At 41.6% G+C, this 26,972-nt stretch overlaps 1 protein-coding gene across 1 annotated transcript in view; it reads left to right on the forward strand.

Moving 5' to 3' along the window:
• The window catches only part of tgfb2 (transforming growth factor, beta 2), a 44,783-nt gene that overhangs the window by 9,988 nt on the left and 7,823 nt on the right, over positions 1–26,972 (forward strand). Inside the window, exon 2 of the mRNA XM_086038086.1 lies at positions 23,109–23,272. Coding sequence (XP_085894212.1) covers positions 23,109–23,272 — 164 coding nt within the window. The remainder of the gene's footprint in view (positions 1–23,108; positions 23,273–26,972) is intronic.

Genomic DNA, 26,972 nt, shown 5'->3' on the forward strand with positions numbered 1-26,972 from the left:
ATTTCTGAACTCTTCAGGAAGGTGTCTTGAGGCATCCATAGATGCTTAGTAGTTGAGCCCAGACACCAATCGGGCTCTATCGTTAGAAAACGTGGCCGTAGTCAAAGCCTGAGCTGAGCTGCGTTTGTTTACAGAGTGGCTGTGTGACTCGAGCTTCACAAAGCTAGCACAAACACTTCCTGTCCCTTACCAAACACTGTGTGGGAACTCGGTATGGTACAAAGGGGTAAGGTAACAAATACAAGTACAATTTATTTCAAATATATCACTTCAAGAAATCACATTACACATGCCTTTCAAAATAATGTTATTTTACAAATGAAATGAAAGTCCAACCTGGGATGTAGCTTTGCTCCGCAATTAACATCAGCATAATGCATAATGTAATGCACGTCACAATGGTGCCTCGGAGTTTCATTGCTGCAATGTTGTTTGGGATACACAGTCGATTCTCATCCTGAACATTTTTGTGTTTGTGTTCTGTGCATTTTGTTGTTGTTGTCTTGTTTGTATGTGGGTTCTCACCACAGTCCAAAAACATGTACAGTGGATGTAAAAGTCAACACACCTGGGTTAAAATGCCAGGTTTTTGTAAAATGAGACCAAGATAAATCATTTGAAAACTTTTTCCACCATTAGTGTGACCTATAACATAGGCTATACATTCCAGTCCGGGGCGGGGGGAATCATTTTGAGAGGGAAAGTAAAAATAAACAACTGAGATCATGTGGTTGCTCAAGTACGGTATATACGCTTTAAAATCAAATTTTCTTAAATTTTGTTCTTGTGCTGGATGTATGAATTTTAGTAAGCGACTTTTTATTTTTTTACTTTGCTTTTAAATGTCTTAAAGTCATTTGTTTGTTCATGCTTTTGAATGCTGTTTTTTAAATTATGTGAAGCACATTGAGTTACCTTGTGTATGAAATTCTCAATAAAAATAAAGCTTCCTGGCATTGATTTGCCTCTTACAACTGGGGATGTGGCTATGTTTAGAATCAACCAATCACATTGAAACGCATATTAAATGGGAATCACTGCATACTTGCCACCATTTGAAGTGCCTCTGATTAACACCAAATCAAGTTCAGATGTTCTTGTAAACTTGTATTAATGTTTTCGCATTCTAGCAAAAGCCTTAAGGTTTTGTTAAGGGATGGGCAATTTACGTAAATTTGCTAGTCTGTCATTCGTCAGTAACCTGGCCACCCATCCGTCATCATCAGTCCATCGTCATTTCTTCTTCTCCTCTTCCTCCTTCGTCTTTGTTCATTTACGTATTACAGCTCTTTGGTGCATACCGCCACCTACTGTACAGGAAGCGTAAAGCGTTTCCATGTATAGTCAATGGAAGCAACCCTGCTTGTATTCAGCCCCGCGAACAAACACACGAGACAGGCGCAGCATGCTTCCGTCAGTCATCAACAAAATGAGCGTCCGTCAGTGTCGGACAGAGATGTCCGTCATTACTTGACCCGGTTAGTGACAATTACACTGACAGATGTATTTTATGTATAAATAGAAATATTTTTGAAATTATTTATCAAGGTCTCATTCCACAGGGGTGGGTGGACCTCTTCCATTCTATATTACCAGTCAAAGTTTAGACAGCATTTGTCATGCTTTAAAAAAGAAGGTGTGTCCAAATGTATTTTTACTACATGTTCGATTAATTGAAGACTCTAAATTGCAAGTAGCAGTGAAATGTGCGTAGGAATGTGTCAGCCCTTTGATTCACTGCTGAACCCCAGTCAGCTGCAATTGACTCCAAAAAGGGTTGGAAAATAGATAGATGGGTTTCAGATAGATTGATAATATTTCCCTTCCATGTCCTGACAAGCAACATTTCTACCACAGTATAAAAAATATAAATATATATATAATAATTAAGGCTGGACAGTGGCTGGCTGAACTCATGTTGTTTTGGGCACATAAATGGGGCTTTGTTTCAGGGTCTATGGCCAGGGCGTCTTCAAATTTGACAGCACTCCTGAAATGTCGATATGTTGGAGACCAATGACGTTAACATTTTTAAACATTTAACAGCTTTTTCAGTTACATGTATGATCCGCGCAGTCCGGACACAATGACAACATTGATTGGCAAAGTATGTTGGGCGTGTGCATGATGGATCTTGTTTAGTTAGTTGGAGTGAAAACTCTGGTTTATCTCCCCTGCACTCTAAATAAACCCGGTCGTGTGGCAGCTGTTGGTTTGTAAAGGGAGGCTTGTAAAAACAACCAAACACATGAAAGAACACAAACAGTCTCAGGTAGGTTTCAGTGCTGCAGGGATAGCCATCGCGAAATGTGTTTTCTTTCACCTAATGGTGCTATGAGTAGGAATGATCTTAACCTGTGCTCCTGATGAAAGTGGAGCAGTGTATAAGACAAAAACTTCATAACATCCTTAATTGGATAATAAAAACGTCTTTACATTATCAGAGTGGTCATTCTGCAATCCTTTATTTTCACTCACTGTATTAGAGCGGTCGGTTTGATGCAAGACCAAACACCGTTTGTGTAAAAAGGCTTAAGTCTCCCATGTGGTCTTGTGATGATAAATAATAAGTATATGTATTGATAGGGATCAGCAGAAATGCTGAATGAATTCTTTGTTAAAACCCATAGCACAAAAGCTATACACCAAGGTCCATATTTTCGTGATGGGCACAAGTTTACTCACTGAGCGTATGAGTAGAGTTTTCTTTCTTTTGGTATTTTCCTAGACTTTGCGCATGTTGTCCGTTGTGCGCCACTGTGGGACAGAATGAGCCAACTCCCAGTCAATTGAAGTTTGCTCCCCTTATTCGCATTAAAATCAGGGCGGTGGAAGCCGTTCTTCACATTGTAGGAGAAGAAATTGACTCGCCCCGGGGTCAAAGAGACAAGTTTGGCGCGCGCGCAAAGTGTGTTTACACGGTATAAACTGCTAGATCTTCCTTGCGGATGATGAAGTCAGCTACATATGTGATGTGGGAAATTAGAGGACCCCCGTTCACCTATGTGTAACCCCCTCCTCCTCCCCCCTAGTTGTGACGCGCAGTGATGATAGTGCTTTTAATTTTTGTAAGATGATAATGATAATAATTCATTCAATTAGTTCATTTCCACAATTATTCTGAGGGATTCTCCCACGCTGTTGTCCTATTTATGATTGAAATCCAATGACGCACAGGTCCACGAAAATCTGTCTGCCTGCGCCTCCATCAAATACACCCAAATCGACCACCAAGGCATTGCATGTCTACCAAATTCCCAAACACCATGAACTAGACTACGGATTTATTTGATGTATTTATTCATTTTTTATGCCAAGCGCAGACTACTTTTTGTTACCAAATTGCCGAATGAGACGGGCCAGAGAGGCGCAACGCGGCCCCAAACATGGTAGACTAGACACGGTATGGACCGGCACAAAAATGAAGTTACGCCCGTATTTATGCCGAGCGCACGGGTGCCAGTCTTCCAAAATATGTCCCCATACCTGGTAATAATCATACAGAACAAACATTAAGTACATAATTAGATAACAAATAAGCATGTGTTCAAATTTAGGAAAATTGGTGGAAAATCCTCTATTGGTGGAGGTTATATAAATACTCTCTGGGTATAAAGAGAACAGTCCAAATTCTATATGGTATTGTAGTGCTGTTTTAGTTGTTAGCCAACATGTTTGTCCGGGTTTCATTAAACAGATTTATATGAGTTCAAACATGAATCAGATTGTTTTAGTACTTTAACAAGCCACAGTTTTGGATTGAGCTTTAAGCTTTTGTTGTCCTGGAACTGATGATGATGGATGTTTTAAATGGGAAGTGGTAGAGACGTTAGATAAATCATTGCTATAGCGCTCACAGTTTACATGGTAATTAATTATTTTTGCATTTCTGAAAGCACAAAGTGAGTACTTTGATGAGTCAAATCTATTGTTTTTGTCTTAAATTCTGTACTTCAGATTCACTCTTGTGTTCCAGCTGAGAAGCAAGAAAAATTGTACATTTTTAAGACCTTGCCTGAGTGAGGGACTTCACTAAAGAGTAGTAGTGGAAAGCTCGATTTGTGTTCCCTTATGCAAGACCTGGACACGGCTACCATTTGAACTACTTCACCGCTGTGGCCAAATACCATTGCATAATAGAGCATTAGAAAGCAAGCAATTGAATGAGTTAAACGTAAAACAAGTTCTCCTTCAGAACTTTCTTTCATTTTTTACAGCAGCGGGGAAAGTCTTGTGTAAAATGATAGTCTTAACTGGAGTGAAGGTGCAAGCGGAGCAGCGTGCATGGTGCACATGCTCAGCTGTGCTGCGGCTCACATGCACGGCGGACAGAAAATCTTGGGCGGCATTTCTGACCGTGCCAGCACTCCACTCGGCGTCGGATTACGCAACAATCTGTTTGAGAAGAGCCGGCTGCATCTGTGATCACAATCGTTTGTGTCACTCACAATTTACTGAGTTGTGAGTGAGTGAGTGAGTGAGTGAGTGAGTGAGTGAGTGAGTGAGTGAGTGAGTGAGTGAGTGAGTGAGTGAGTGAGTGAGTGAGTTCACCATGAAGTGAAAGTGGAACTGTGCGATTACATTAAGTGTTATTCCCATTCAGTCATTCATGAGTGTTTAACTATCGAATGTCAGTTTTGAGGTGTGGAATTGCTGATTTGTAAAGTGAGGCTACATTCAAATCTCACCAGCGGTTTTAAAACTACAAACTCCACCCTTAGCCGTATGTTTCATTTCAACAATACATTTGAGCGAATTCTACACTTTTAAATCCAAGGGAACCATTTTTGTGTCTTCAAGTGCACAAAGCAAGGTCCATAAATCCACGGTTGGAGGAGTTTGGTGAAGAAGAACTTGACTGGCCCTGCAGTCCCCACCTTCCATCTGCCAAACACCTTTTGGAATCATCAGTGGTTCACCTCTAAAATGTTCTCCTGACTTCATTTCACACAGAAACACTCCAAAACTGGGAGAAAGACTTGGGGTTGAAGTCGTAAATCGGTTTCATATTCATACTTCAAATTGGAGCTCATAAAAATGCTTGTATTTGCAAGGTTTCCCAATACTTTTATCCAAACAGTGTGTCAGGTGAAATGAATCCACTTTACCTATAAAGCATCCATCTCGTTTTATGAAAAAGAGATTTATTTCGAGACTCATTGTGTCCATATGTTGTATTTCAGTAACGGGATGTATTGTATGGTTAGGTATGATTCCCCTGTATTAATCATACTTTGTGGACCATTAAAATATGTTTGGCTTACAATTACTCTTACATTGTGATGCCATAGTTATAGCATTTTGACAAATGGCTGTCTTGTAGTGTGGTTTTATGCTTGAAAGGAAAAATACCAAGAAAAATCATGGAATCACACTAGAATATATATCTAATCGAATGAATTCTATCGAAAAAATTTACATTCCCAGTGGTGGATCGCGACAACATTACTGAGAAGAAGGCTAACCTATATATGATATATATATATATATATATATATATATATATATATATATATTTTTTTTTTTTTTTCAAAACCAACTATTTGTTTTTCTTGCTCATAGTTCACCGTGCCAGGTGTTCCTCTCATGTGGTGGAGAAGGCCTAATAGGATTCCATGGCTCTCTTCCAGTCACGGAAGCTTTTGTGGTGGAGGCTGACTTGAAATGGCTCCCCTGGCCCAAATGAAACATTCAGCTGTTAAAAGTGTAGCAAGGATAGCAGCTTGAAAATTATATTTGCTCATGAAGCACGTTGGCCTGTCCTTCCATTTGCACCAAGCAGAAGAAAAAATCTTACAATGCCCAACAGGGTTGGGTTGTACGTTAGGTGTGAAAACAATGCTGGTGAGACCCATGCGACTGAATCATGTAGTGTGATGTCCATGGAGTCAATGTAAATGTTTTAACACTGTATTTACAGTTGTCTTGTTAGATGGCATATTAGGCATATGCAAATTTTTTCTACCAGATTTTACCGTGCATTTTCCCAGGTTGTAGTGCACACTGCATGGATTTTTTTTTTTTGTATTAATGTTATGGTGATCCTGGAAGCATCTAGTTCACACACAAACATATTAAACATGAAGGGAAATTAGTTGACTATAATATAACAGGCAAATGACAGACCTAAAGAAAAGAGACCATGTGCAGAAAATAACTCTCAGTTGAAGTTAGTTTGCTGCTGTGCTATTAACTGAGATACCGTTGCTACCGTGGATTGTTTTCTAAAAACTATGTGGTGTGTCTGCAATTCTACTGAAATCAATACAACCTCACTTCATGTGGCCACGTGTAACTTGAATACTGCATGATTTAGAGACAAGCGGTTTTCAGGTTTTATTCGAGATTTGCTCATGTCTGTCTTGTGTGTTCTTGTTGCGTGTTAAGGGAGTGACACTTAAAGAGTAAATCAACCCAAACATATTTTTTTCAAGAATATGTTCCTAGCAGCTCCAGTAGTTGAAACACAGCATTCTGATTAATATTGCATTCGGGGAATATGAGTTAAGCAGCAAATTCCACCCATCTTTAGCCATCTCAGGGAGCGGCCATTTTGTCACTTCTTTTTGACTGAGAATGACATCACAACTGCTCAGGGCTCAGGGAACGACCAATCACAGCTCGCCCTGTTTTCTAAAGCTGAGCCGTGGTTGGTTGTTACCTGAGCTTTGGGTAGGTGTGATGTCATTTTCAGTCAAAATGGCTGCCCTCGGAGCTGGCTAAAAACAAGTGAATTAACTCTTATTCCACAAACGCAATATTTATCAGAATGCCTTGTTTCAACTAGTGGGCTTGCATAGAACATATTCTTGAAAAAAATGTTTGGGTTGATTTCTACTTTAAGTAACACATACACAAAGAACCTGGGATTCGGTGTGGAGTTATTTTCAATTTGCTATTGGAAGGTGAGTGACTGAGTGGAGATCGCTGAAAAACGTCAGCCAAGTGGGAACTCCTCCCCCGAACCCTTGTCATCTTATTCTCAGACTTTTCTTGTATTCTCTTGTACTGAGGATCACAACTCCCTCCTTCTCTACATCGCCCAAGCCCTGCTATCCCAGCCGTCGGGTGATCCGCCTTCATTTCCTCTTGGCTTCTATGTGTTTCAAGCTGTCTGCTCCTGTCATTTCCACTCTCATTCTTTCATTCCTTGCCCCGTTGCTTGTCAGAATCACTTTTATAGTGTCTGTTGAGTTCCTTGAGATCTTTGATCTCTCCTGTCTGGTTTTAGAGCAATTTATTCACTGAAATGGTAATCAGTTTTGTATCTGATCAGCTATACTATTCCGATTTCCCATTTTTTCTTACTCTGCTTGTTCTTATCAGCTTATTTATAGCTCATTAACACATATCCTTGTATATATTGTACTACCCCCTCGGTGAGTCGTCACCTTACCATGGTGGAGGGGGATTGTGTATCCCAACAATCATAGAAGCCAAGTTTTCTGGTGCTTTATGCCCCTGGCAGGGTAACCCATGGCAAACAAAAGCAGACAAAGCAGGGTTCACATAAATCCTTATGATGAATAATTCAAAAGGACAACATTTTCCCTAGGCCGGACTCACCCCTCTAGAGCCAAACCTGGAGGTGTGGCTCGCTGGCGTGAACCTATGTGGCCTGGCCGGCCTGACAGCCCTAAAAGACAACGTGGGTCACCCTTAGTATGGGTTCACCACCTGTGGGACAGGCCAAAGGGGTTTGTTGTTTTGTGAGCTGAGTGGCGGACAAAGGTGGGGTCCAGTGCGGTCCGATCCCCGGCTAGCTCTAGGGATATGGAATGACGCCTCTCTGGCAGGGAAGGAGCTGGTGTGCAAGGCAGACAAGTTCCGACTAGACATCGTCAGAATTCACCTCCACGGACAGCTTGGGCTCTAGTGCCAGTCCTCTCGAGAGGGGTTGGTCTCTTTTCCACTCTGGAGTTGCCCACGGTGAGGGGCGCAGGCGTGGGCATACTTATTGCCCCCTGCTTTGGCGCCTGTAATTTGGGCTTTAATCCAGTGGACGAGAGGGATTCCTCCCTTTGTCTTCGGGTGGGGCGATGGGTCCTGACTGTTGTTTGTGCCTATGCACTAAACAGCAGCTCAGATTATCCACCCTTTTTGGAGTGCTTGGAGGGTGTGCTGAGGAGCGTTCCCTCTGGAGACTCCCTCGTTCTGTTGGGGGACTTTAATGCTAACGTGAGCAATGACAGTGAGACGCACAAGGGCGTGATTGGGAGGAATGGCCCCCCCGATCAGAACCGGAGTGGTATTTTGTTTCTGGACATTCATGCTCATCACAGATTGTCCATAACAAACTTTATGTTCAAACATAAGGGAGTCCATATGAGCACTTACCACCAGGACACCCAAGGCCACAATTCGATGATCAACATTGTGGTTGTGTCATCGGATTTGCGGCTGCTTGATCATCACCTGGTGGTGTTTGGGCTCCGATGGCAGGGGAAGATGCCAGTCCGACCTAGCAGACCCAAATGTAGTGAGGTTTTGCAGGGACCATCTGGCAGGAGCAGTTTCAACTCTCACCTTCAGCAGAACATGGCGGGGGACATTTTTCACTATTAGTTGGAGGGTTTAAAGGTACACTATTAGGAAATGCATGTTCTGTAGGGTTCAAGTCTAGTTACTTAGTACACCAGTGTACTAGTGTTTTGTCGGAATTGCAGACGGACGCCCGATTAAAATTAGAGGCGGACTGGCCAATAGTATGTACTATTTTTTTTACCCCTGAAAAAAGGTGAATGAAGGATGACGGAAGGGTACCCACGCTGCACGCTCGTGGGTTCGATTCCAGCCCCGGCCTTCCTGTGTGGCGTTTGCATGTTCTCCTCGTGCCTTCATGGGTTTTCTCAGGGTACTCCAGTTTCCTCCCACATTCCAAAAACATGCATGGTAGGTTAACTGAACACTCTAAATTGCCCCTAGGTGTGATTATGAGTGTGTTTGTTTATCTCTGTGTGCCCTGCGATTGGCAGGCAACCAGTTCAGGGTGTACCCCGCCTACTGCCCGAAGAGAGCTGGGATAGGCTCCAGCACCCCCGTGAGGATAAAAGCGGTATAGATAATGTATGGATGGATGTTGGAAACACCTCTGACAAGTACAAGTGGAGTCTTTACCCAAGTTCAGTGCTATTTATTTATGGTTGATATTGCACACCCGTCTGCCATATCAGATGGGTTCGACAAAAGGTGCTGTCTTCTAAATTTTTAATCCATCCCAGATGTAAATACCTGGAATAAAAAACCTGAAATGTTGATCTCATCTCATATGTCAAACCCATTTTTTTTCTGTGTCCAGCAAAAATAAAATAATTGGCCTCACTGTTCCAATATTTTGGGAGAAGAGTGCAATTCTGTATGTATTGCATGCTGTCTTATTTAAATCCATGCACAAGTATTTTAAGTTCTAACAGTTTGACACTACACTTAAAATTATCATTCATACAGACACATCAACATTCAACTCTGAATAAACCTACTATGCTTACTCATGCACCATTATCCTTCTCAGCTCTGCGCATGTCTTACTGCAGTGAGAAATATTGAAAAGTAGGTCAAATAGTTTTACTCAAGTCATTCCCAGAACTTCAGTCTTGCAGACAACTATGCAGTCTGTTTCCATTCTAAAATTTTTAGGTTGTAGACAGTTGCATCCGGTAGTAAATCACAAAATCCACGCACATTGTCCAGCCTAAGGAAAAAACTATCGATAATCTTCTAATAAAATAATATAGCAATATCATGTTATGCTTGTTTCAATACTACATATTCTACTTCAAGGCTCGTCACAATAACTACAATGGTCAAATGTTTAGAAAATACACCCAATAAAACGACCATGTGTACGATGATAATGATCGGGATGTCGAGGCCAGAAGCCACTAACAGCGCTGAGGAGTCACAGAGCATGTGGATTTCTTCAGGCCAGTCCTTCTGAAACATCTGCAAAAGCAGTCACAGCTCAATTCAAAACAGCTCAGGATCACAGCGCAATTATTTCACTGCAAATGTTTTCATTTATGTATTCCCACACTTTCAATCTGTTTTTGTTAAGCTCATGGTTTGGGCTGAATTGTATGGCTGTCACCTGTTCAGGTCATTGAGGGGAGCTGAGGTTTGGAAAATGAAACTGGAAATGGTACAAAAATGCTCCCATGGCCTGGTGTCAGTAAAAAAAACGCTGAAGGGGGGAGCATAGTGGCTGCCTAAATCCTCATATCAAGATTCCAAATGAAACAGCTTTACCGCAAATTGTTCTTCATGTCTTCTAGATCAGATGTTTGCCCACTGCAGGTGTCCTATAGCCAAGGTTATAACGACCCTTTCATGTTGCAAACTCCAGCTCCCTGACAGTACTTAAAATGTCTAGTAAAGTCGGGGCCAGATGGTCCATAACAACTATTCCACAGAAACCATGGAAGTGTGAAAACCACGCTTGCGTACATTGTGTAACAGTAGATATGATGTGGTATTGACCCTACCCTATCGCTAAACCTTTTGCTAGTGAAAGTTAGTCGAAGTTGATAAACGTAAACGGTAATGGAAGCCCGTTTAAAATGATAGGCGTACCGGCCTATTACTATTACAATTACTATTAGACGGACGGCGGAAGGGTACCCCGGCTGCAGAGGGAAGTCGATAAATGGACCAGGAAATTCTAGTAAAATGCGCAGCTCTGCCTTTTCATCCATTTTCTATATCACTTACCCTACTAGGGTCACAGGCAGCTGGAGGCAGCTGACATTGGGCACAAGGCAGACTATACACTGGATTGTTTGGCAGTCAACCATTCACACTCACACTGTCACTAAGTGGGAACTGAACTCACACAGCCTGCACGGAAGGCAGGCAAATGCACTACTACACCATCAGTGACCATTCAGTACAGTTCAATTTTAGCAACAATTCCCAACAGAAGATGTCAGACAAAAATACACACATGCTAACATTTAGCTAACCCGTTCTCAGTTAAGTACAGCTGAGCCAAGTCAAGCAGGTACCATGCAGTAGAAAAGAAGCAATCATGATTAGAGCAAAATCTACACTCCAACTATCAGCCACAGCACTGTGGCCATTTGCGCTCAATGATGGCCAATACAAGAGCTACATGATATTTTGCGCATAATGTCCACTTTTGATTGACACTGCTATCACAATGTGTTCATTATTGTGGCTCTCATTTGCAGTGTTGTAGAACAGTACTGCATCATGCACTCGCTCAAGTACAGTAACTAATTGAGGTAACCAAAATATTAGACACAACATTGCATTGGGTGTGCTCATGCTCACATGCCTTCATTCAGGGTGCTTTATGAGCTCACTCATGTAAGGTTTTTAAATGAAAACAGATATAGCCAAACAAATCAACAATGTAGAAATGTGATTTTGCTCATCGCTCACTACAGTTGTGTGTTTATTCTTGATTATACTGTATTTGCTGCTGGTTTCTTGGCAGCGATCTCCACTTTGCTTTATTTGAAGTTTCCCTGGCTCTTACGAGGACTGGTTCTTTACTTAATCCTTGAAGACATATTTAAGTGCTGTAATCATACCAATTTGTACCCATTTCTGTCCAAAGGTACCAGTGAAATAATATTCAGCTGGTAAATATTACTTTACTTAAAACATATTCTTAATTAGCACAGTTTCCTCCATGTGGACTCACCCAAGAATAATAATATATAATAGAATATACCAAATACTTTTTAATCACAGAGTTGTAAATTTGTATTGGAGGATCCCTTCAAGAGTGTAAAACTAAAGCTGCTGCTAGTGTCACAAGCAATGGTTTTGTGTGGTAGAGTGTGGAGGCGACAAATGTAGAGAGGCAAGGAGCGAAAATAATTTATTTTGCCCCAAAAATACTAAATTAAGAAAATCCAAAAACAAGGCTCAAAGTAACAAAGACACATACAGAATAAAGAGGTGGACCTCGGGCACAAATGCAAGGAAGCGGGAGAGTCAACACCAGGGAGCAAAAACATAATTCATTTCTGTCATGTCATGTCATGTCATCTTCCAAACCGCTTATCCTATACAGGGTCGCGGGGAGTTGCTGGAGCCTATCCCAGCCGTCAATGGGCGAAGGCAGACTACACCCTGAACTGGTCGCCAGCCAGTCGCAGGGCACACATAGACACTGTCACTGAGCGGGAATCGATCCCACACTGCCCGCACACAACTCAGGCGTGTGTACCACTACACTATCAGTGGACTATAATTCATTTCTTAAAACGAAAAGACCAAAGCCACGCCCCTCACTAACGTGTATATCTCAAACATGGCCATTCATAAAGGCACAGAGGTTAAGAAAGGGCAGAGTCATGATAAATAGACAGAGACAACATGTACCCAGATTCAACAAAATAACAGCGCTAGCAATAGTAAGTTAGCAATAGCACTGTAACCAATCTGACGTTAGCCGCAGTTGCTACGCAAAGTGCATGACATATTCGTAATGGAGTGTTACTCCAACACTAAATATTGTCAGTTTTAATATATATTTTTTTGCAGTGTAAAATCAATCCAAAATCAAAAAGAGGTGATAATCTTATCTGTTGAACTAAGCTACCTGAGGTCCTTTCACCCAGCTTCTGTTTGCTAGTTCTATGCCCGTTTGTTGTCAAAAAAGGGCTGGCATTTTTTTTTCCAGAGGTGGACATTCCACTATAGTTTGAGCAAATCTCCTGAAGCCCGAGGTAAAAGGTCAGTGTGACTCCATGGTGTTTGCCCGCAAGTGCATAATTGATTGACACCTCGTCAGTCATGCCTTTGGTCTTTCTTTCATTGTTTTTCCTCTGGTATGGTGGTTTCCAGGCAAATCAAATTAGAGCAGGCGTGTCCAAACTTGGTCCTCGAGGGCCGGTGCCCAGTCTGTTTTAGATGTCTCAATAGCTCGCTAATAAGATGATGATTTGAATCAGGTGTGTTGGAGCGGGGGAGACATCTAAAACAGGTAGGACAACGGCCCTAAAGCACCTGAGCTGGACTTGCCTGATTTCTTAAACGGACAAGAATGGGGCCACAGAGAGATTATTTTTTACATGCAAACTGCTACTCTAAAGTCATACTGACAGTATGTAAACAAGGACTGAATTACAAAAGCCTTATATTAAGGTTGTGTTTATTATGTGTGTATTAAGATGCGATGGGTTTTGGGTCACTTTTTAATTCAGTTTGATGGGCAGATTTCTTTTCAAAGATAATCACGCTCAACTTTCACGGACATTGTAAGATTGGTATTAGATTAAAACTATGGTTATTGTTGGTGTCATTTGAGTGATGTACATTTTAACTGCATCATACTGAGTGCTGTTTCTAATCTATCATGTCTTGTCAGAAACTTTATATCCTGTCCTCATGTTTCCTTTTTATTGTGGTTGTGTCCACCTGTGTCCCATTCCCTGTATATAAATAGTCTGCATCTACCGCCGTCCTTTGACAGATTGTCTTGTATTGTGCCATGTCCTGATCCCATTTGTGTAGTGAGTTTGACCTTTCTTTGGTATTACCAAGAGTCCATGCTTTTATTATTGTGTGCTTAATTTGTTTCTGTGACCTTTGGTTGCTGCTTTCGTCTCTTGTTTTTACCAGCTTTGCAGTGATTTTACATTGGTACTTTTTTTGTATTGTGATTTCTGCAGTGCAGTGATCTTTTTTTCTTTAGCATCCCTCTTGAAAACTCAAAAATATCATTGTTTTTTGCTACCTGGGAATCGGGCATTTGGGTCCTTGTTCCCATCCTGGTCATATGAAGGTTACCTAATGTAGCAACAGTAAATGAGAGATTATTGCCAAAGTTGGCCAATGTCTTCATCATTTATTGTCTGTGAAGAAATGAATGGCACTTTATCAAGTTACCATGTGTATTGTTATTTTTCCTTGTAAAGAAAATTACAAATTTAGAATTCCTCTTTCAATCCCCGTAGTTAATCTCTTCATGTTGTTATAAATTACTCGATAGTATTGTGTCGCACCAAAAACCTACTTATTGCCAATGGCATTATACAAATAGATGAACTTTCAGTGCTCCTTTCACGTTTGGCCAAATAACAGATGCTTTAGTACTTTACCCTTGGTATGTGAGGTAATGGGAGTGATGAGTAATGAAGTGACGGATTACAGGAGTCAGGGGGCCCCGTTTCGGTAGTGTGACAGCTCTTAAGTGACATCAGCCCAAAGGGAGGAACTATTAGAGGCGTAGCAATGTCATCTGTCATGTGATGTCACCTGCCTAAATTCTTGCTTGGACCCATCAGTGTGATGTAGCAACATTTGCTTTATCTTATTTTCATGACAAGTTTGCATGTCATTGGTAAAGAGTATTCTGTTGTCGCACTGCCTGAAGACGGTTATGCAATGACCTGCCTAAAGCCCACCGTTTCCATGGACGCTCACCATTTCCGTGTGAATGTCACTAAACTTTCTCCTGTATCCCAGCTGACCTTCTTACCTTTAAATTTAGTAATACACAATCTGTGAAGAAATTTCAAACAATAGAACAGCATATTAATTTATGACTTACCCACCAAAAGCACAGTGGAATGCATACATGGTTAGGTAAGGAAAATAATGTGGCTTTGTCGTCATGGTCACTGCTATATCAGAAAATTGATCTATCTAGTATGTAGTTCAGTATTGAGTTTTTGGTTCCAGAGGCGTGATGATTTAACAATCTCTGAAATGCTAATACAGATGGAGGCTGCCCTCTCTTCTACTCGGGTGAACTGCAATGCACAGGCACCTGATCAGGCCATTCCACATACCTGGAGCCAGTTTCTGCAGTCGGGGATCAGATGAAGTACCCAAGCCCCTCGGCCAATCCAATGTCAATACCATCCATGTCATCTCTTTGGCAGGCCAAGCCACCAGGTGTTTTTGTTTTCGAGAGGGCAGAGGCAAAAAAAAAACAACTGTTGACCCAACTTCATGCACACTAGTAGTATATTGTTATTCTACTTAGCTACTCATGCCTTGCTTTCCTTCTCATTAATCCCTTAATGCTGTCTTTACTTAATTTACTCGTGTGACATCATGAATGATGGCAATTCACTTGCTCAGTCTGTTTTGGTTGTACTGTACAGTATTTGTCACGAAAACATGTGGTCAATTTCTGAATTGTAACACACTAGTTATTTACACACAAGGGGAATTTAAGTCAGATATGTCCAAACATGGTATTCTGAGTAATATTACATTTGTGAAATCTAGAATTAAGCAGATTAAGCCACCCGTTTTCATCCATCTCAAGGGGCTGACATTTTGTCCTGTATCGCCCCCTTCTGTGGACTGAAATTTCAAGTGCCATTGGGCTTGCACTGCCAAGGTCACGGCTCACTTGTTTTTGGGGTTTGTCACATGACGTTCGCAATTTGAGCCTGAAGGCACATTTTTGAATTGGACAGACTCCCCCATAAAATGCAGGCATTACTTTACTGGCCGCCATTGGCAATCATTCAATGTAGTTGTAATTTACAGTCCTGCATTTAAAGTGTGCGCTACATTATTTGAAGATACATACAGTGTATCTACAATCCCCATATTCCAGTGACGTCAGGCTCGCATTGACAAAGCACTGTACTGTATATTTGACCTGTCCACTTACTTTGCACTCACAGTGGCAGATGTTTGATTCATATTGAGATTTTTGATCCATATTTGGAAGATTCCGATCTGAGGACATCGGATTCTGTACTTTTGTTCTCGTTACATTGCCCTAATCTATAGTGAAATCGGGTTACCTTTGTCACTTTAACCGTGTTGTGTAAATCCATGTTAAATGTCATAGGCTTCAGCTTCCTCATGACCCTGCACATAGTAAGTAGCATTGAAAATGGATGGTTTGATAGGTTGTCCTATCTCAAATCATGTTTCCACGAACACACAGAAAATATAGATTTTGCCATGTGTCCTTGATTCAAGGAATTTTATGTACACACCAACAGACACTTCCACATGATATGGCACGAAATATGATACCAGAGGTCGCAGGATTGCCCAGGAAGACTCAAGACTTGTCAAAATAAAAATAAAAAAATAGACCAACAAAATAAGATTTTAAAAAAAAACAAAAGAATACAAGAAAAAGATAAGGGAGGTCCTTATTCATGCAGCAAGGTGAGGATGCAGCAGAAATAAAAACGCAATAGGCTTGAATTGCCAAGGCTATTTACAAGAAACTTTCCTATGAGTAGGGATGAATAGGCATTTTGGGGAGTTGTGGGGGTGGTATTGGGGCTCCAGAGCAGCTACTGAGTTATGATTTTGTACTGAATGTAAAAATGTGTCCGCTACCACATTGTGGATCAGTTTGGCTGAAACCTTCTTGTGAACCTCTGCTCAATGCAGTCAGTGTTGTGTCAAAGCACAGCACACTCATTCACAAGGGTCTGAAGCGGTTTGTGTAAACGGTTTTCATTCAGCTCCCCTTGGAGCTGGAAGTTTAACTTTCTCTGTTGACAGATTGGAAGGAAACGAACAAGAGCATCATTAGTCTTGGCTGCTGCTGCACACTCTATAATGGTGAGGGATGTCAAGTGATCAGCACCAGAGGATTAATGATTGTGAGCATGTGAAAAGAAACACTTGACACATTTCGCATGAAGTTGGTCGTAAGGTTTGTGTTCAGGGTTAGTGCAGGTAAAGGCTCCAATGTTCAATGTTTTGCTCTGTGTAAAACGAGGCGCTTGTTCATTGTGGTCCTAATGTGCAGACAGTAACAACATTTTACATTTACATTTAACAACAATGACAATTTCCCCACTCTTATACTTATTCTTATTAAGGTGGACTGACAAACTGGAGTTTCTCTGCAGTCTAAATGATCAATCATTTAATTTCACATCAGTTTTACATTTTATTTATAGTCACTGAGGACAAGCCCCCATTTTCAATGAAATCAAGAGGACAGAAACAACAGAGTACTGTAAATAGTACTTGTAGTAGTTGTCATAATTAACTTTTTATTGTAATTGATTATTAATAGTACAGTATTAGTGTTCTACAGACTACTCCTGGAACATAATAGGGCTAAACAGAGAGTGTGCCTACGCGTTTCTGTGGATGCCGTGACGCTCATTGAGTATGTCTGTGAAACAGTCAGTTTAGATGGTAACAAACAGCCAGTTCACAAGGTGGAAAACAGTAGCTGGAGCAGACAGCCTTCTGCAAACAAATGGGAAAAAAAGAAAAACGCAGGTGTGTTTGGAAGCCCAGAGCATGGGAATGTGTTTGCGTCATCTGGAGTCTGAAACGTGATGGTCTGATCCCTGTATGACACTTGCAGATTTGGAGAAAAACCTAAAATTCACTCTTTTTTGGTAAAGGGCTTGTTTGATCTTGTAGAAGGAGACTCATTTCCTTGCAGTGGAAGCGCTATCCAAGTACACACACTGCTACTTTACCATTTCAGCTCCTTCTTAACAATGAAAACATAACGCAAAAGGTTTAGGCTTCCTACTCAGTCCAGGATTTGGGGCAAGGGGTTTGGACAATACCTCAGGTCAGACGTTTCCATTAGCAACTCAAATATCAATCTTTTTACTCCCCTCAGGGATGTTCATTTTCCAGAGGTTTGTCCTGCACAACCTGTCAAATCTTCCAAGCGGTCTTGGAGATATTTGTTCTGGGCTCCAAACCCTACTTGTTTTTGGGGCGCTTGTGATACTCCCAAAATTCTCCCCGGCCAGAGTTTCTGCCCCCGTGAGCCATTAAAGTCCACGGAAGACTGTAAAGGTTGACTCGAAACTTACTACCTCTGACGTGTCTTACCTGTGTGAGACTTGCTACTTCTGCAGTTCTGAAACAAGCTCATGGATAAAATGTCTGGGGAGGGGGGCTTTGACGACATCAGGTGAGTGCAGTTTTCGATGTTAGTTGTGCAGTTTAGAAACATATTAATACAGTCTAACCAGGTGACATCCTTGCATGCGGCTTTATCCTACAACAGGATGTTTAACCGGCTGCACAGTGCCTCAATGAGATGTGAAACATGTTAAAGTGTTGACAGAACAAAGACGCACAGACAAATTTACACAAAGATTGAGATTGGGTTAATGTTTAATTAAAACCAGTACCTTTCTTCTGTTACCCTTTCAAATCCCTGAATTGGATGTTATTCTAAAGGCTCTGTATCATGCTATTTTAAGCCTTCCACAATGAACTACAGGCATTTATATGATTATATATATTGCCTTAGGCACAATGGTGAGCTAATTTCGTATGAAATATTTGTCATTTTGGTGGTCATTTTTCTAACCCGGAAGTAAGACACCTGGCTGACTAGAACCCCACCTCTCCCCGTGTGGCTACCACACCCCTTTCACGACAACGTCCTATAGACCAGGGGTCCCCAACCACCGCCCGTGGCCCGAGCCGCAACGCACCCCACCCCCCCGATGCCCCAACCCAAGTTGTCTCCGCTGCGCAACACTAATATTAAATGCACAAGCTAGCATCTCCGTTGCGCAACACTAATATTAAATGCACAAGCTAGCATCTCTGTCGCATAACGCTAATATTAAATGCACAAGCTAGCAAATGGGTACAACAAATACATTTATGACGGGGAATAGCGCCAGACTGCGAACAGTATAGACTTGTCCACTTGCCCACGAAACAATAAATATTAATAATTAATAAAGCTGAAACATGTTGTGGAGCCTTACGTCCTCGATCCAGAGTCAAGTGACAATATTTATACAGCATTTATGTACTATTCATCCATGCACATGGTAATGTGTGTAACAAGTAAATTTATTTTTATACAACAAACTACGTCTGACATATCGTGCTTGACAACAAAGCTAACATTAGTGCATTAATGCTAATATTATGTCATCATTAAGCTAGCGTTTTGATTACTTACAACTTTAGCCTCTCCATTAGGTTTGATTGTGGGAATTGCACCGTTTTTAAGGTTTAATCTCCCAGCCAATCCACTTTGTTACTAGCCAAGTTTGACCAGGCAGTCCTCGGAGAAATGACGATCACAGACAAAGAGCTGCTGGATGGTCTCGCCGGGGAGGCCAAGGTGACTGCTCATAGCGCCTCCTTCCCGGATACGCTTGTTGGGCGTCCAGCTGGCTGCCCGGAAAAGTGGGCATGTGTTTAGTCTGTAGGGACGGTACGGGGTTGGCTCACTCAATCTTTAAGGCCCTGATAGACCAAAAAGACGCTGGCCAACAGTGACAGACGCTTACCCCCCGTGGCGTCCGGCCGGCTGTCAGCACGTCACTGGAGGAATACACCACAACGACAGACAGCAACGCTGACCATTAAAGTACCTTCTGCGCATGCATAAGATTAACCCTTCCATACCATCGGCAGCGGTAGTCACCATTTCTCATGGTTAGAAAACTCAAAAACCGGAAAGCTGTTGGCCGGGAGCGGATTATAAAAATGTAAACAATGCATTAGGCTATATTCTTCGCTCACGATGAACTCCCACGCGAAGTAAACCATCTCGTTCTTGACACGGTATTGTGAAATACTTACATTAAATACTGGTAAGGATCCCAATAGATGTGACGATAGACAAATTTATTTTCACTCTTTGGGTCAACGTGAAATCACCATAGTCGTCCAGTGTCCTGTCCACCTAACAGAATCATAATGGCGCGACCCATTTGATGACAAACAAACCATTGCTGGTGCCACAGTTAGAGCAGCAAAACTAAGATTCCAAGAATCTGGACAGTGAGTTAGCAGTGTGACGAAAACTGTGTGAGTGTGTGTGGCTTGCGAGCTATTCCCGGTAAGTGGAAATATTGAACAGTGGTTTGAAAAAAATGTTATCATTGAGTGACTGCCGGATTTGTGCATTGCTATAGAAATTGTCAGCATAGAGAGGTGGACCGTCTGGCAGCAGAGATATTTCACAGGTGGCTGTAAGAAACCCAAGACTTGGCTGGACAAACACTCCAAAGCTGAATCAGTAAATCTGACACAGTAAATCCTTCTTTTGCTGTATTTTTGCCCTGCAGTCTTCCACATGGAAACTTCAATTCCACTTGAATAGTAATTATTCTCATTGGATTGTTGGGCTCCAAGACAAATGTATAACAAATTAAAATGATTTAATACAAAGTATTATATGGGTTTTGCAGCAATCCCCAACTATGCAATTTGTCCAATCCATTTTGTGGATTGGACATACACTAAAAGGAGAGTTAGGGTGTACTCACACTGGGCCAGTTCCATCGTACCATGAATCACCTTCCCTGTCCCTTGTTGGTCCACACTCACACTACGCTGTTCTGATCTGTGCTTCACATTTATGTGTGAAATCACGTCATCATATAAATGAATTGTGGCATGGTGTCATAAGAATACTGCATCCATATGCATAAGAAAGGCACAAGAATCAAAATGTTCCCCTGGATGTGAGGTGGTCATGAAGGTGGCCAGAGAGCCACCTCTGGCTACCACGTAACTCCATTCCTGAATGTAATCATAGCTGTGGTTTTAGAGTTATGTTACGCAAAAATGTTTGTACAGTTAGTGTGCACTATTGATCACCATTTTGTTTAAAATTGTGTAAGGGCTGGTTGATCATTTGATTATTTCACACCATGTGCGTAACAATCCCTCCCTTTCTATGTCAGCTGGTCCAAGTCAGTTGTCTTGCCAGTTTCAGAGGGAGTCTGCTCTCTGAAAACACACCAAGACCTCGGAGGTTTCCAATTCAGTGTTGTGGGCCACTGTCAAGCACTTCTCCGTTTTATACATGCTTTACAGCGCTACAAATATTGCTAATGACAAAATGTGTGTGTTCTGGAGTATCTGTCAGACGTGGCTACACATGCTGCACGGCTGTCAGTGCTACACGTGTCACCCTGCTCATATGGAAACATCTGTCAAACCTTAACACTTCCAAGTAGTGTTCGTGGGGGGTTGTGGGACTGCTACTGTGCATGGATGCTGTCATTCCGTGAAAGTCTTCTGCTGCCGGGCTTCTGCGACCACAAGGCCTGTCCAACCCGTGGCCCATGCAGCTCTTTGCCCGGTTTAATGCGGCTCTTAAGCCCTTTTCACTCTGAACATTGACTATCGTCAACCCCATTCATTGTGTATGTGGTGAGGGAATGGAGCGTTGCTGGGCAGTGCTGCACGGCTCGGATGTCTGCCATGACAGCAAATCACCTCAAATTAAATCATTTTATTTTAGAGCGGTGCCGTCGCAACGTCACAAAGTGCTTCCAGTAACAGAGGTACTGCTATTTTGGTGGATTATTTGTTCAGCCTTGATAAATACTAGAGGTGTCCCGATACAACTTTTGCACTTTCGATACAATACCAACATTGCAGCATAGAGGTAGCCTATACCGATATCGATCCGATATGATATCAGCGGGAATGATACAAACTTTTATTTTTTTGTATGAAATGTTTGAAGAGACTTGACCAAGTGATACTATTCAAACAAAGAATAATAGACAACAGTATAGGTATGAGAAAATATGACCCATTTATTCCACACTGCTGGGTCAAAGAGCGGAAGCTGAGTCGAGAAAAGACTGCTTGTATACGAGTGCAAATACCCGATATTTTGGATGTAGAACTATATGATCTGACACAATTTGGTTTTAATTTTTGGGGGGGCTGATCAATATCCGATATTAATATTGGATCGGGACACCCCTAATAAATACAGTGCATTTACTGTATTAACAATGAAAGAAACATCTTGTCTGCTCTTCCACCTCCGTCTAAAAATGAGCAAAGACTGGGCTTTCTTTTGTACCAATGCAATATGCATTTTGTCAAGGTGCGGTCTTCTTGTCTAAACCAGTGGGAAAAGCCTCACTTTTTACTTCTGCTGCTATACCAGCATTTCCAAATATGCGCACACTGTTGCGCATGTGATAAAAGGATCATTCAGACGCGCGATGGAATTCGGCATTCGGCAAGCGAGGTACCAGGTACGTGCTTCTCACGCGCGTGCACTTTTAATGTTTCCCAAGTTCACTCTCCGAATGGGAGTATATATAGTATATATGTAGATGTAGGAAATATGAAGATTAACACAGGACACAGTTTTTGTCCAATGTAATAGCAGCACTACCCCAAAAAGTGTATTTTTGTGCTGGCTTTTCAGGTGTACCAGCAAGACCAGCACAAAAACACAGCAAAACCAGCATATTGTCGCTGTCCCGTGAATGTCCTTTTTTCAATTTTCCTATTTTTACGTGAATGCTGTTTCCGCGTTACAGACATCGCATTAATGTGAAATTTTAAAACATTTACAAAATTGGACATGAGTGTTTTTTCACAGGACAGCGACGATATTCTGTGAGCTCATATGCTGATCTATGCTGGGGGGGGGGGGGGGGGGGGTTCAGCAGGGTCATTCAATTTTATAGGTTAGGCAATCTTTTGAGCATTTGAAGGCTTCAAATATTCAGCGGTACTTCAGTTCCATCCATGCAAACGTCAACCAGGATTTTTCCAAAGGGGACTGAACTTCACAAGCACAAGTTGCTCGCTTTGAAAGGTCAGGCAGAAAAGTAAACACAATTGTTCCCGTAATTTATGAGGCAATCATATCAACTACCTTGGAACATTGCACAGGCTAAAAAAAAAAAAAGCAGTACGAAGAAGGGGAGTTCGTCAAAACATGCAAAAAAGTGCTCGGGAGTGAGGGGATGGTATGAGGGCAGTTTATGTGTGTCCCATATGTATGCTGCGGCTCTTTGCAGTAACACAGTAAACACTTTGGCTCTTCTTAGCATGTGACTGGTTGGCCGCTCCTGTGCTACACTAACGCTGAGACATTTAGCAAGACTGATCTTCTCAGGGAACTTCAAAGATAACAAATGTTATCAACTTTATCTTGGGCATGTTTGACAGGTGGCAAAAGAGTTGACGACGTCCTACAATAATTCTGCTCGTATCAAGGTATGAGGGCTTTTAACAAATGTAGTACACCTCCAGCCAATGTATAATTTTTGCCACAAGCTGCTGCTCTAAATAAAAAGAATCAACATTTATTTTTATGTTTCTGGAATGGTAAAAACAGCAATTTTAATGCTATTGTAATTGTTATAGTAGGCTATTAGTTTTCCGTCTGTCAAACACTTTGGTGAACCTGTCTGTTTGCTGTGTTTCAGATGTTATTTCTCCAACTCTCTTCAACCCTTACTTCAGACGGCTAATGTTTGATTTGTCCTCCATGGAGAAGAACGCCTCCAACCTGGTGAAGGCCGAGCTGAGAATCTTTCGTCTTCAAAATCCTACAGCAAGAGTATCTGAGCAGCGCATTGAGCTATACCAGGTAATCCTGCTACAAGGACTCAAACATGATTTTGCTGACATCGATGATGGAGTTACAATGAAGAAAACAGTTTAATGGGTCTCAAAATTCAAGTTGTTTTTTTTTAGACTCATTTAGGTGATGAAATGCATCCCAAACGTTGATAAGCGTGGAAGTATCGGACAGACTAGTGAAAGTTTAAAATTAGAGGCGGACCGGCCGATAGTTGTTACTATTCTTTTCCCCATGGCAAAGAGGCGAATGACGGACGACGGAAGGGTACCCACGCTGCTGACGGATGGCGAATGATGGACGCTTAATTTGTAGTCAAATGCCCAGCTCTGGTTAAATCATTCTTACAAAAGATTCATATGGTTAATATTGTGGTGGAAATGGAAAATGATGCCTGAGAAAAATGTTATTTCATTTTGTCAAAGTGAACCTTTACTTGGAAAGATGCAAGCCAAAATGCTAAACCTCCTGGCTTACCGCTTTAGGATTCACTTCTTCTCGCCAAAATAAAAAAAAATTCAGCTGCTTATTATAATGGGCACTTATACGTTTGTTTGATGTGATTGCCTGAGGTCTTTTGGACCTATTTTCTTTCCAGGTTCAAGTCTAGTGCAAAGCGCAGTCTAACTTTGCCCATGGGTTGAGTTCTCTTTCTTTCGGTATTTTGCTAGACTTTGCACCAGTAGAATTGGGCATAACAGGGCATTTGCACCATTGTTTGCTGTTGTGGGATGGAAGTACACTTTTGCCAGCCAGTCCGCACCACGTCCCTCAGTTGCATCAAAAGCAGTGCAGTCAAAACGCAATTCCGAATATGCCGTGCCTGACATTGCGGGAACAAAAAAATAGCAAACTTGGGAATCTACGCAAGCCTCCGTCTTGGAAGCGCAGAGAGCTAACCGCTGAGCTAAAATGCTGGGCCACTAGCTCACCGACTTGCATTGGAACCACAATGGAAGGTACAACTGAGGCTGGCGCCTGTTATACATTTTCATATTTGGGCCCTTTCTCGAAGTACACACTTATTCTATGCCAGCAAATGCCCCTTCAACATGCACATGAATATGTTATTGATCAGCCAATCAATGTGCACCTAATTAATTTACGTTCACCAATGGAATCGAAATAGTGACGGGGTGCTTTTAAAATATTTTTTCAAGATGATGATGATTATAATCTGTCCAGTTAATGATTCAGAAGGATTGTCCCATGCTGGTGTCATATTTCTGAATGAAATCCATGACGTCCACTGCTCACATCCACGGAGCGCTGATTTGTCTGCCTGCGTTTCGAGTAAATACACCGAAATTACCTTAAACTGCATGCACTTCAAATTAGACCTGCTTTTTGTGAGTCTAAAATCTAGTCTTTTTTATGTTACCAAATTTGCTTACATGCTGAGGGGCAAGGCAAAAACGCCCAGTGAGACGTAGCGCATATACCAAATTCACAAACATGCCGAACTAAATCATTGTTCCTGCACGAAAATGACGATGCACCCGCTTTTACGCCAAGCGCAGATGACTTTTCTCACCAAATTATCAGGTGCGTCGGGGGCGAGGCTGCTTTTTGCTCCAGCACACCCAGATGAGTGCAACGCAGCCCCAAACATGCTACACTAGACTTGCTGGCACGACAATGAAGTTACGCCCGTTTTTACGCCGAGTGCACGGGCTACAGTCTACCAAAATAGAGCGCTAAAGCATCACCAAAAGCCTAGATTTATCACAAAGAAAGCTGTATTCTTATTTGCAGTTGTTGAGCAATGCACTATCAAATTAGTTCATTGCGCCATCATGCACAAATAGCAAGCTCTCGAGCCTTATTTTCCCCAAGTACTTTGCCGTTCAGTTTGGTTGAGGTGGGTTTGAAAGTCATTTTCTTCTTTGAATAAACAGCCACATGTGAAGTTGAAAGATGCAAAAGGCTGAAGGTTCTTCATTGCACTTTGTTTCCTGGCTTATGTTGCTCTCGTTGCTGCTCCACAGGTATTACGACACGACACCTTTGAGTTGCTCTATCGTTCAAAACATGCCTGCGTGGGAGTAGATTGTCTCTGTGTATATAACCCATCCAACATGCACTCAACATTGTATAATTAATTAATATGCTTTGATGAGTTTAAATAGGTTGACATATATACAGTATCATACATTTTTGAAAAAGCAGTGCACTGAAAAAGTAAATGACAACATCCTAAAAAAATGGCTTAGCACCAAACTAAAACTGAAGAAATATCTTTTATTTACAACATCTAAATTGTTTAAACTTCCCTGTTCATTTTATACAGCGCTTACGGGTGGTACTACTTCATTAAAGAATTTTTTCCAACACAGTGGAGAATTTAGATAAGTGATTTGGTTCTGTAGTCACCCAGAGCTGGCTGTCGGTCATCCTGTCTGCTCCAGCCGGTTTCCATGCTATGTTTACATCCAGACAAGGGGATGACAGCTGGGCTAAACACAGCTCCAAACAGCCAGACTCTCACGAAAACATAGCGCCTGTAAATGTGTGAGGGAGGAAGGGACAGGCCGGTACAACGAGGGAGACCTGATAACATCCAACTTACGCACATTTATCATACACACACATGCACACTAAAACACACACAGACACACTCACTCATGTCTACGTAAACATTGCTAAACACAACACTTAATCTAAACGTGTTTTAAAATATATGAGCCCCTGAAATGCTTTTAAAGACTTTGACTGTATGTTGAGGTTGTAATATAGATAGATAGAGCAGACAGAGAAGACAGATACAAGGGAAATTCACAAATGAAATGATATTCAATTAAATCTAAAGCAAAAATTAACGCATTGTGCCTTGTTTTCTTGTCCAGCACAAGTGTAGCGCAAATTGCAGTCTGACTGTGTGCATGGGTGGAGTATTCTTTTGTTATTCTCTTTGAAGCATGAAGTTACAAATTGTGGGCGTGAACGCAGCCAACTTGCTTCCCGGCCAATGGAAGCAGCTCCTCTCATTCCCTTTCAATTCAGCACAGGAAAGTTGCACGTTCTACATGGAGGAAGCATATACTTGTCTGCTTTCAGTCCCTTATAAAAGTACTTTGCACGCACCGATATCCTGCATACCCTCCGGCGAGTGAGTTTCCGCTTCCACTACGTAGACTGTGTGCCTCTTGTGCGCTGAATTTAAAGGAAAGGAGAGGTGGCGCTTCAAGTAGCTGCGAAAGTAGTCGGCTGTTTTTATGCCCACAACGGCGCAAGCCACCCATTTCTAACTGTGTACATCTGTGAAAATAGCAAAGTCACAAGAAGTATTTGATAGAAGTATATTAAGTCCCTTTATCGTTAACATTCACTTAGTTCCCAATGTGGAAATCCTTTTTGTCAATGACATTAACCGCTAATACTGTTTTTGATGATTTAATGCAATTTGTTGCTCTTTCCGTAAGTCTCAATTAAAACAAATGTTAATCAGACAAGTCAAGAAAAAACATTGATAAAAAAATGCAATAAAACTGTATACTACTAACATAGCAGTCCCACATAAAAAGAAATTGGATTTGAAGATACAGGAGTTGTGTTTTACACATTAGTTTGAGATGAGCCAAAATAAACAAGGGCTGTCTGAAGGGCAGGTTAGCAAAGTAATACTCGAGGCCTGTCTGCCATCTGGTTCCCGCTTGCTCCTGGGCAATCAATCAAAAAAGAGAGAGAAGGCTAGGAAGAGCTCAATTAA

The sequence above is a fragment of the Filicampus tigris genome, chromosome 8 (genome assembly GCF_054856515.1).
Source record: "Filicampus tigris isolate MCC_2025a chromosome 8, RoL_Ftig_1.0, whole genome shotgun sequence".
NCBI classification, from domain to species: domain Eukaryota; kingdom Metazoa; phylum Chordata; class Actinopteri; order Syngnathiformes; family Syngnathidae; genus Filicampus; species Filicampus tigris.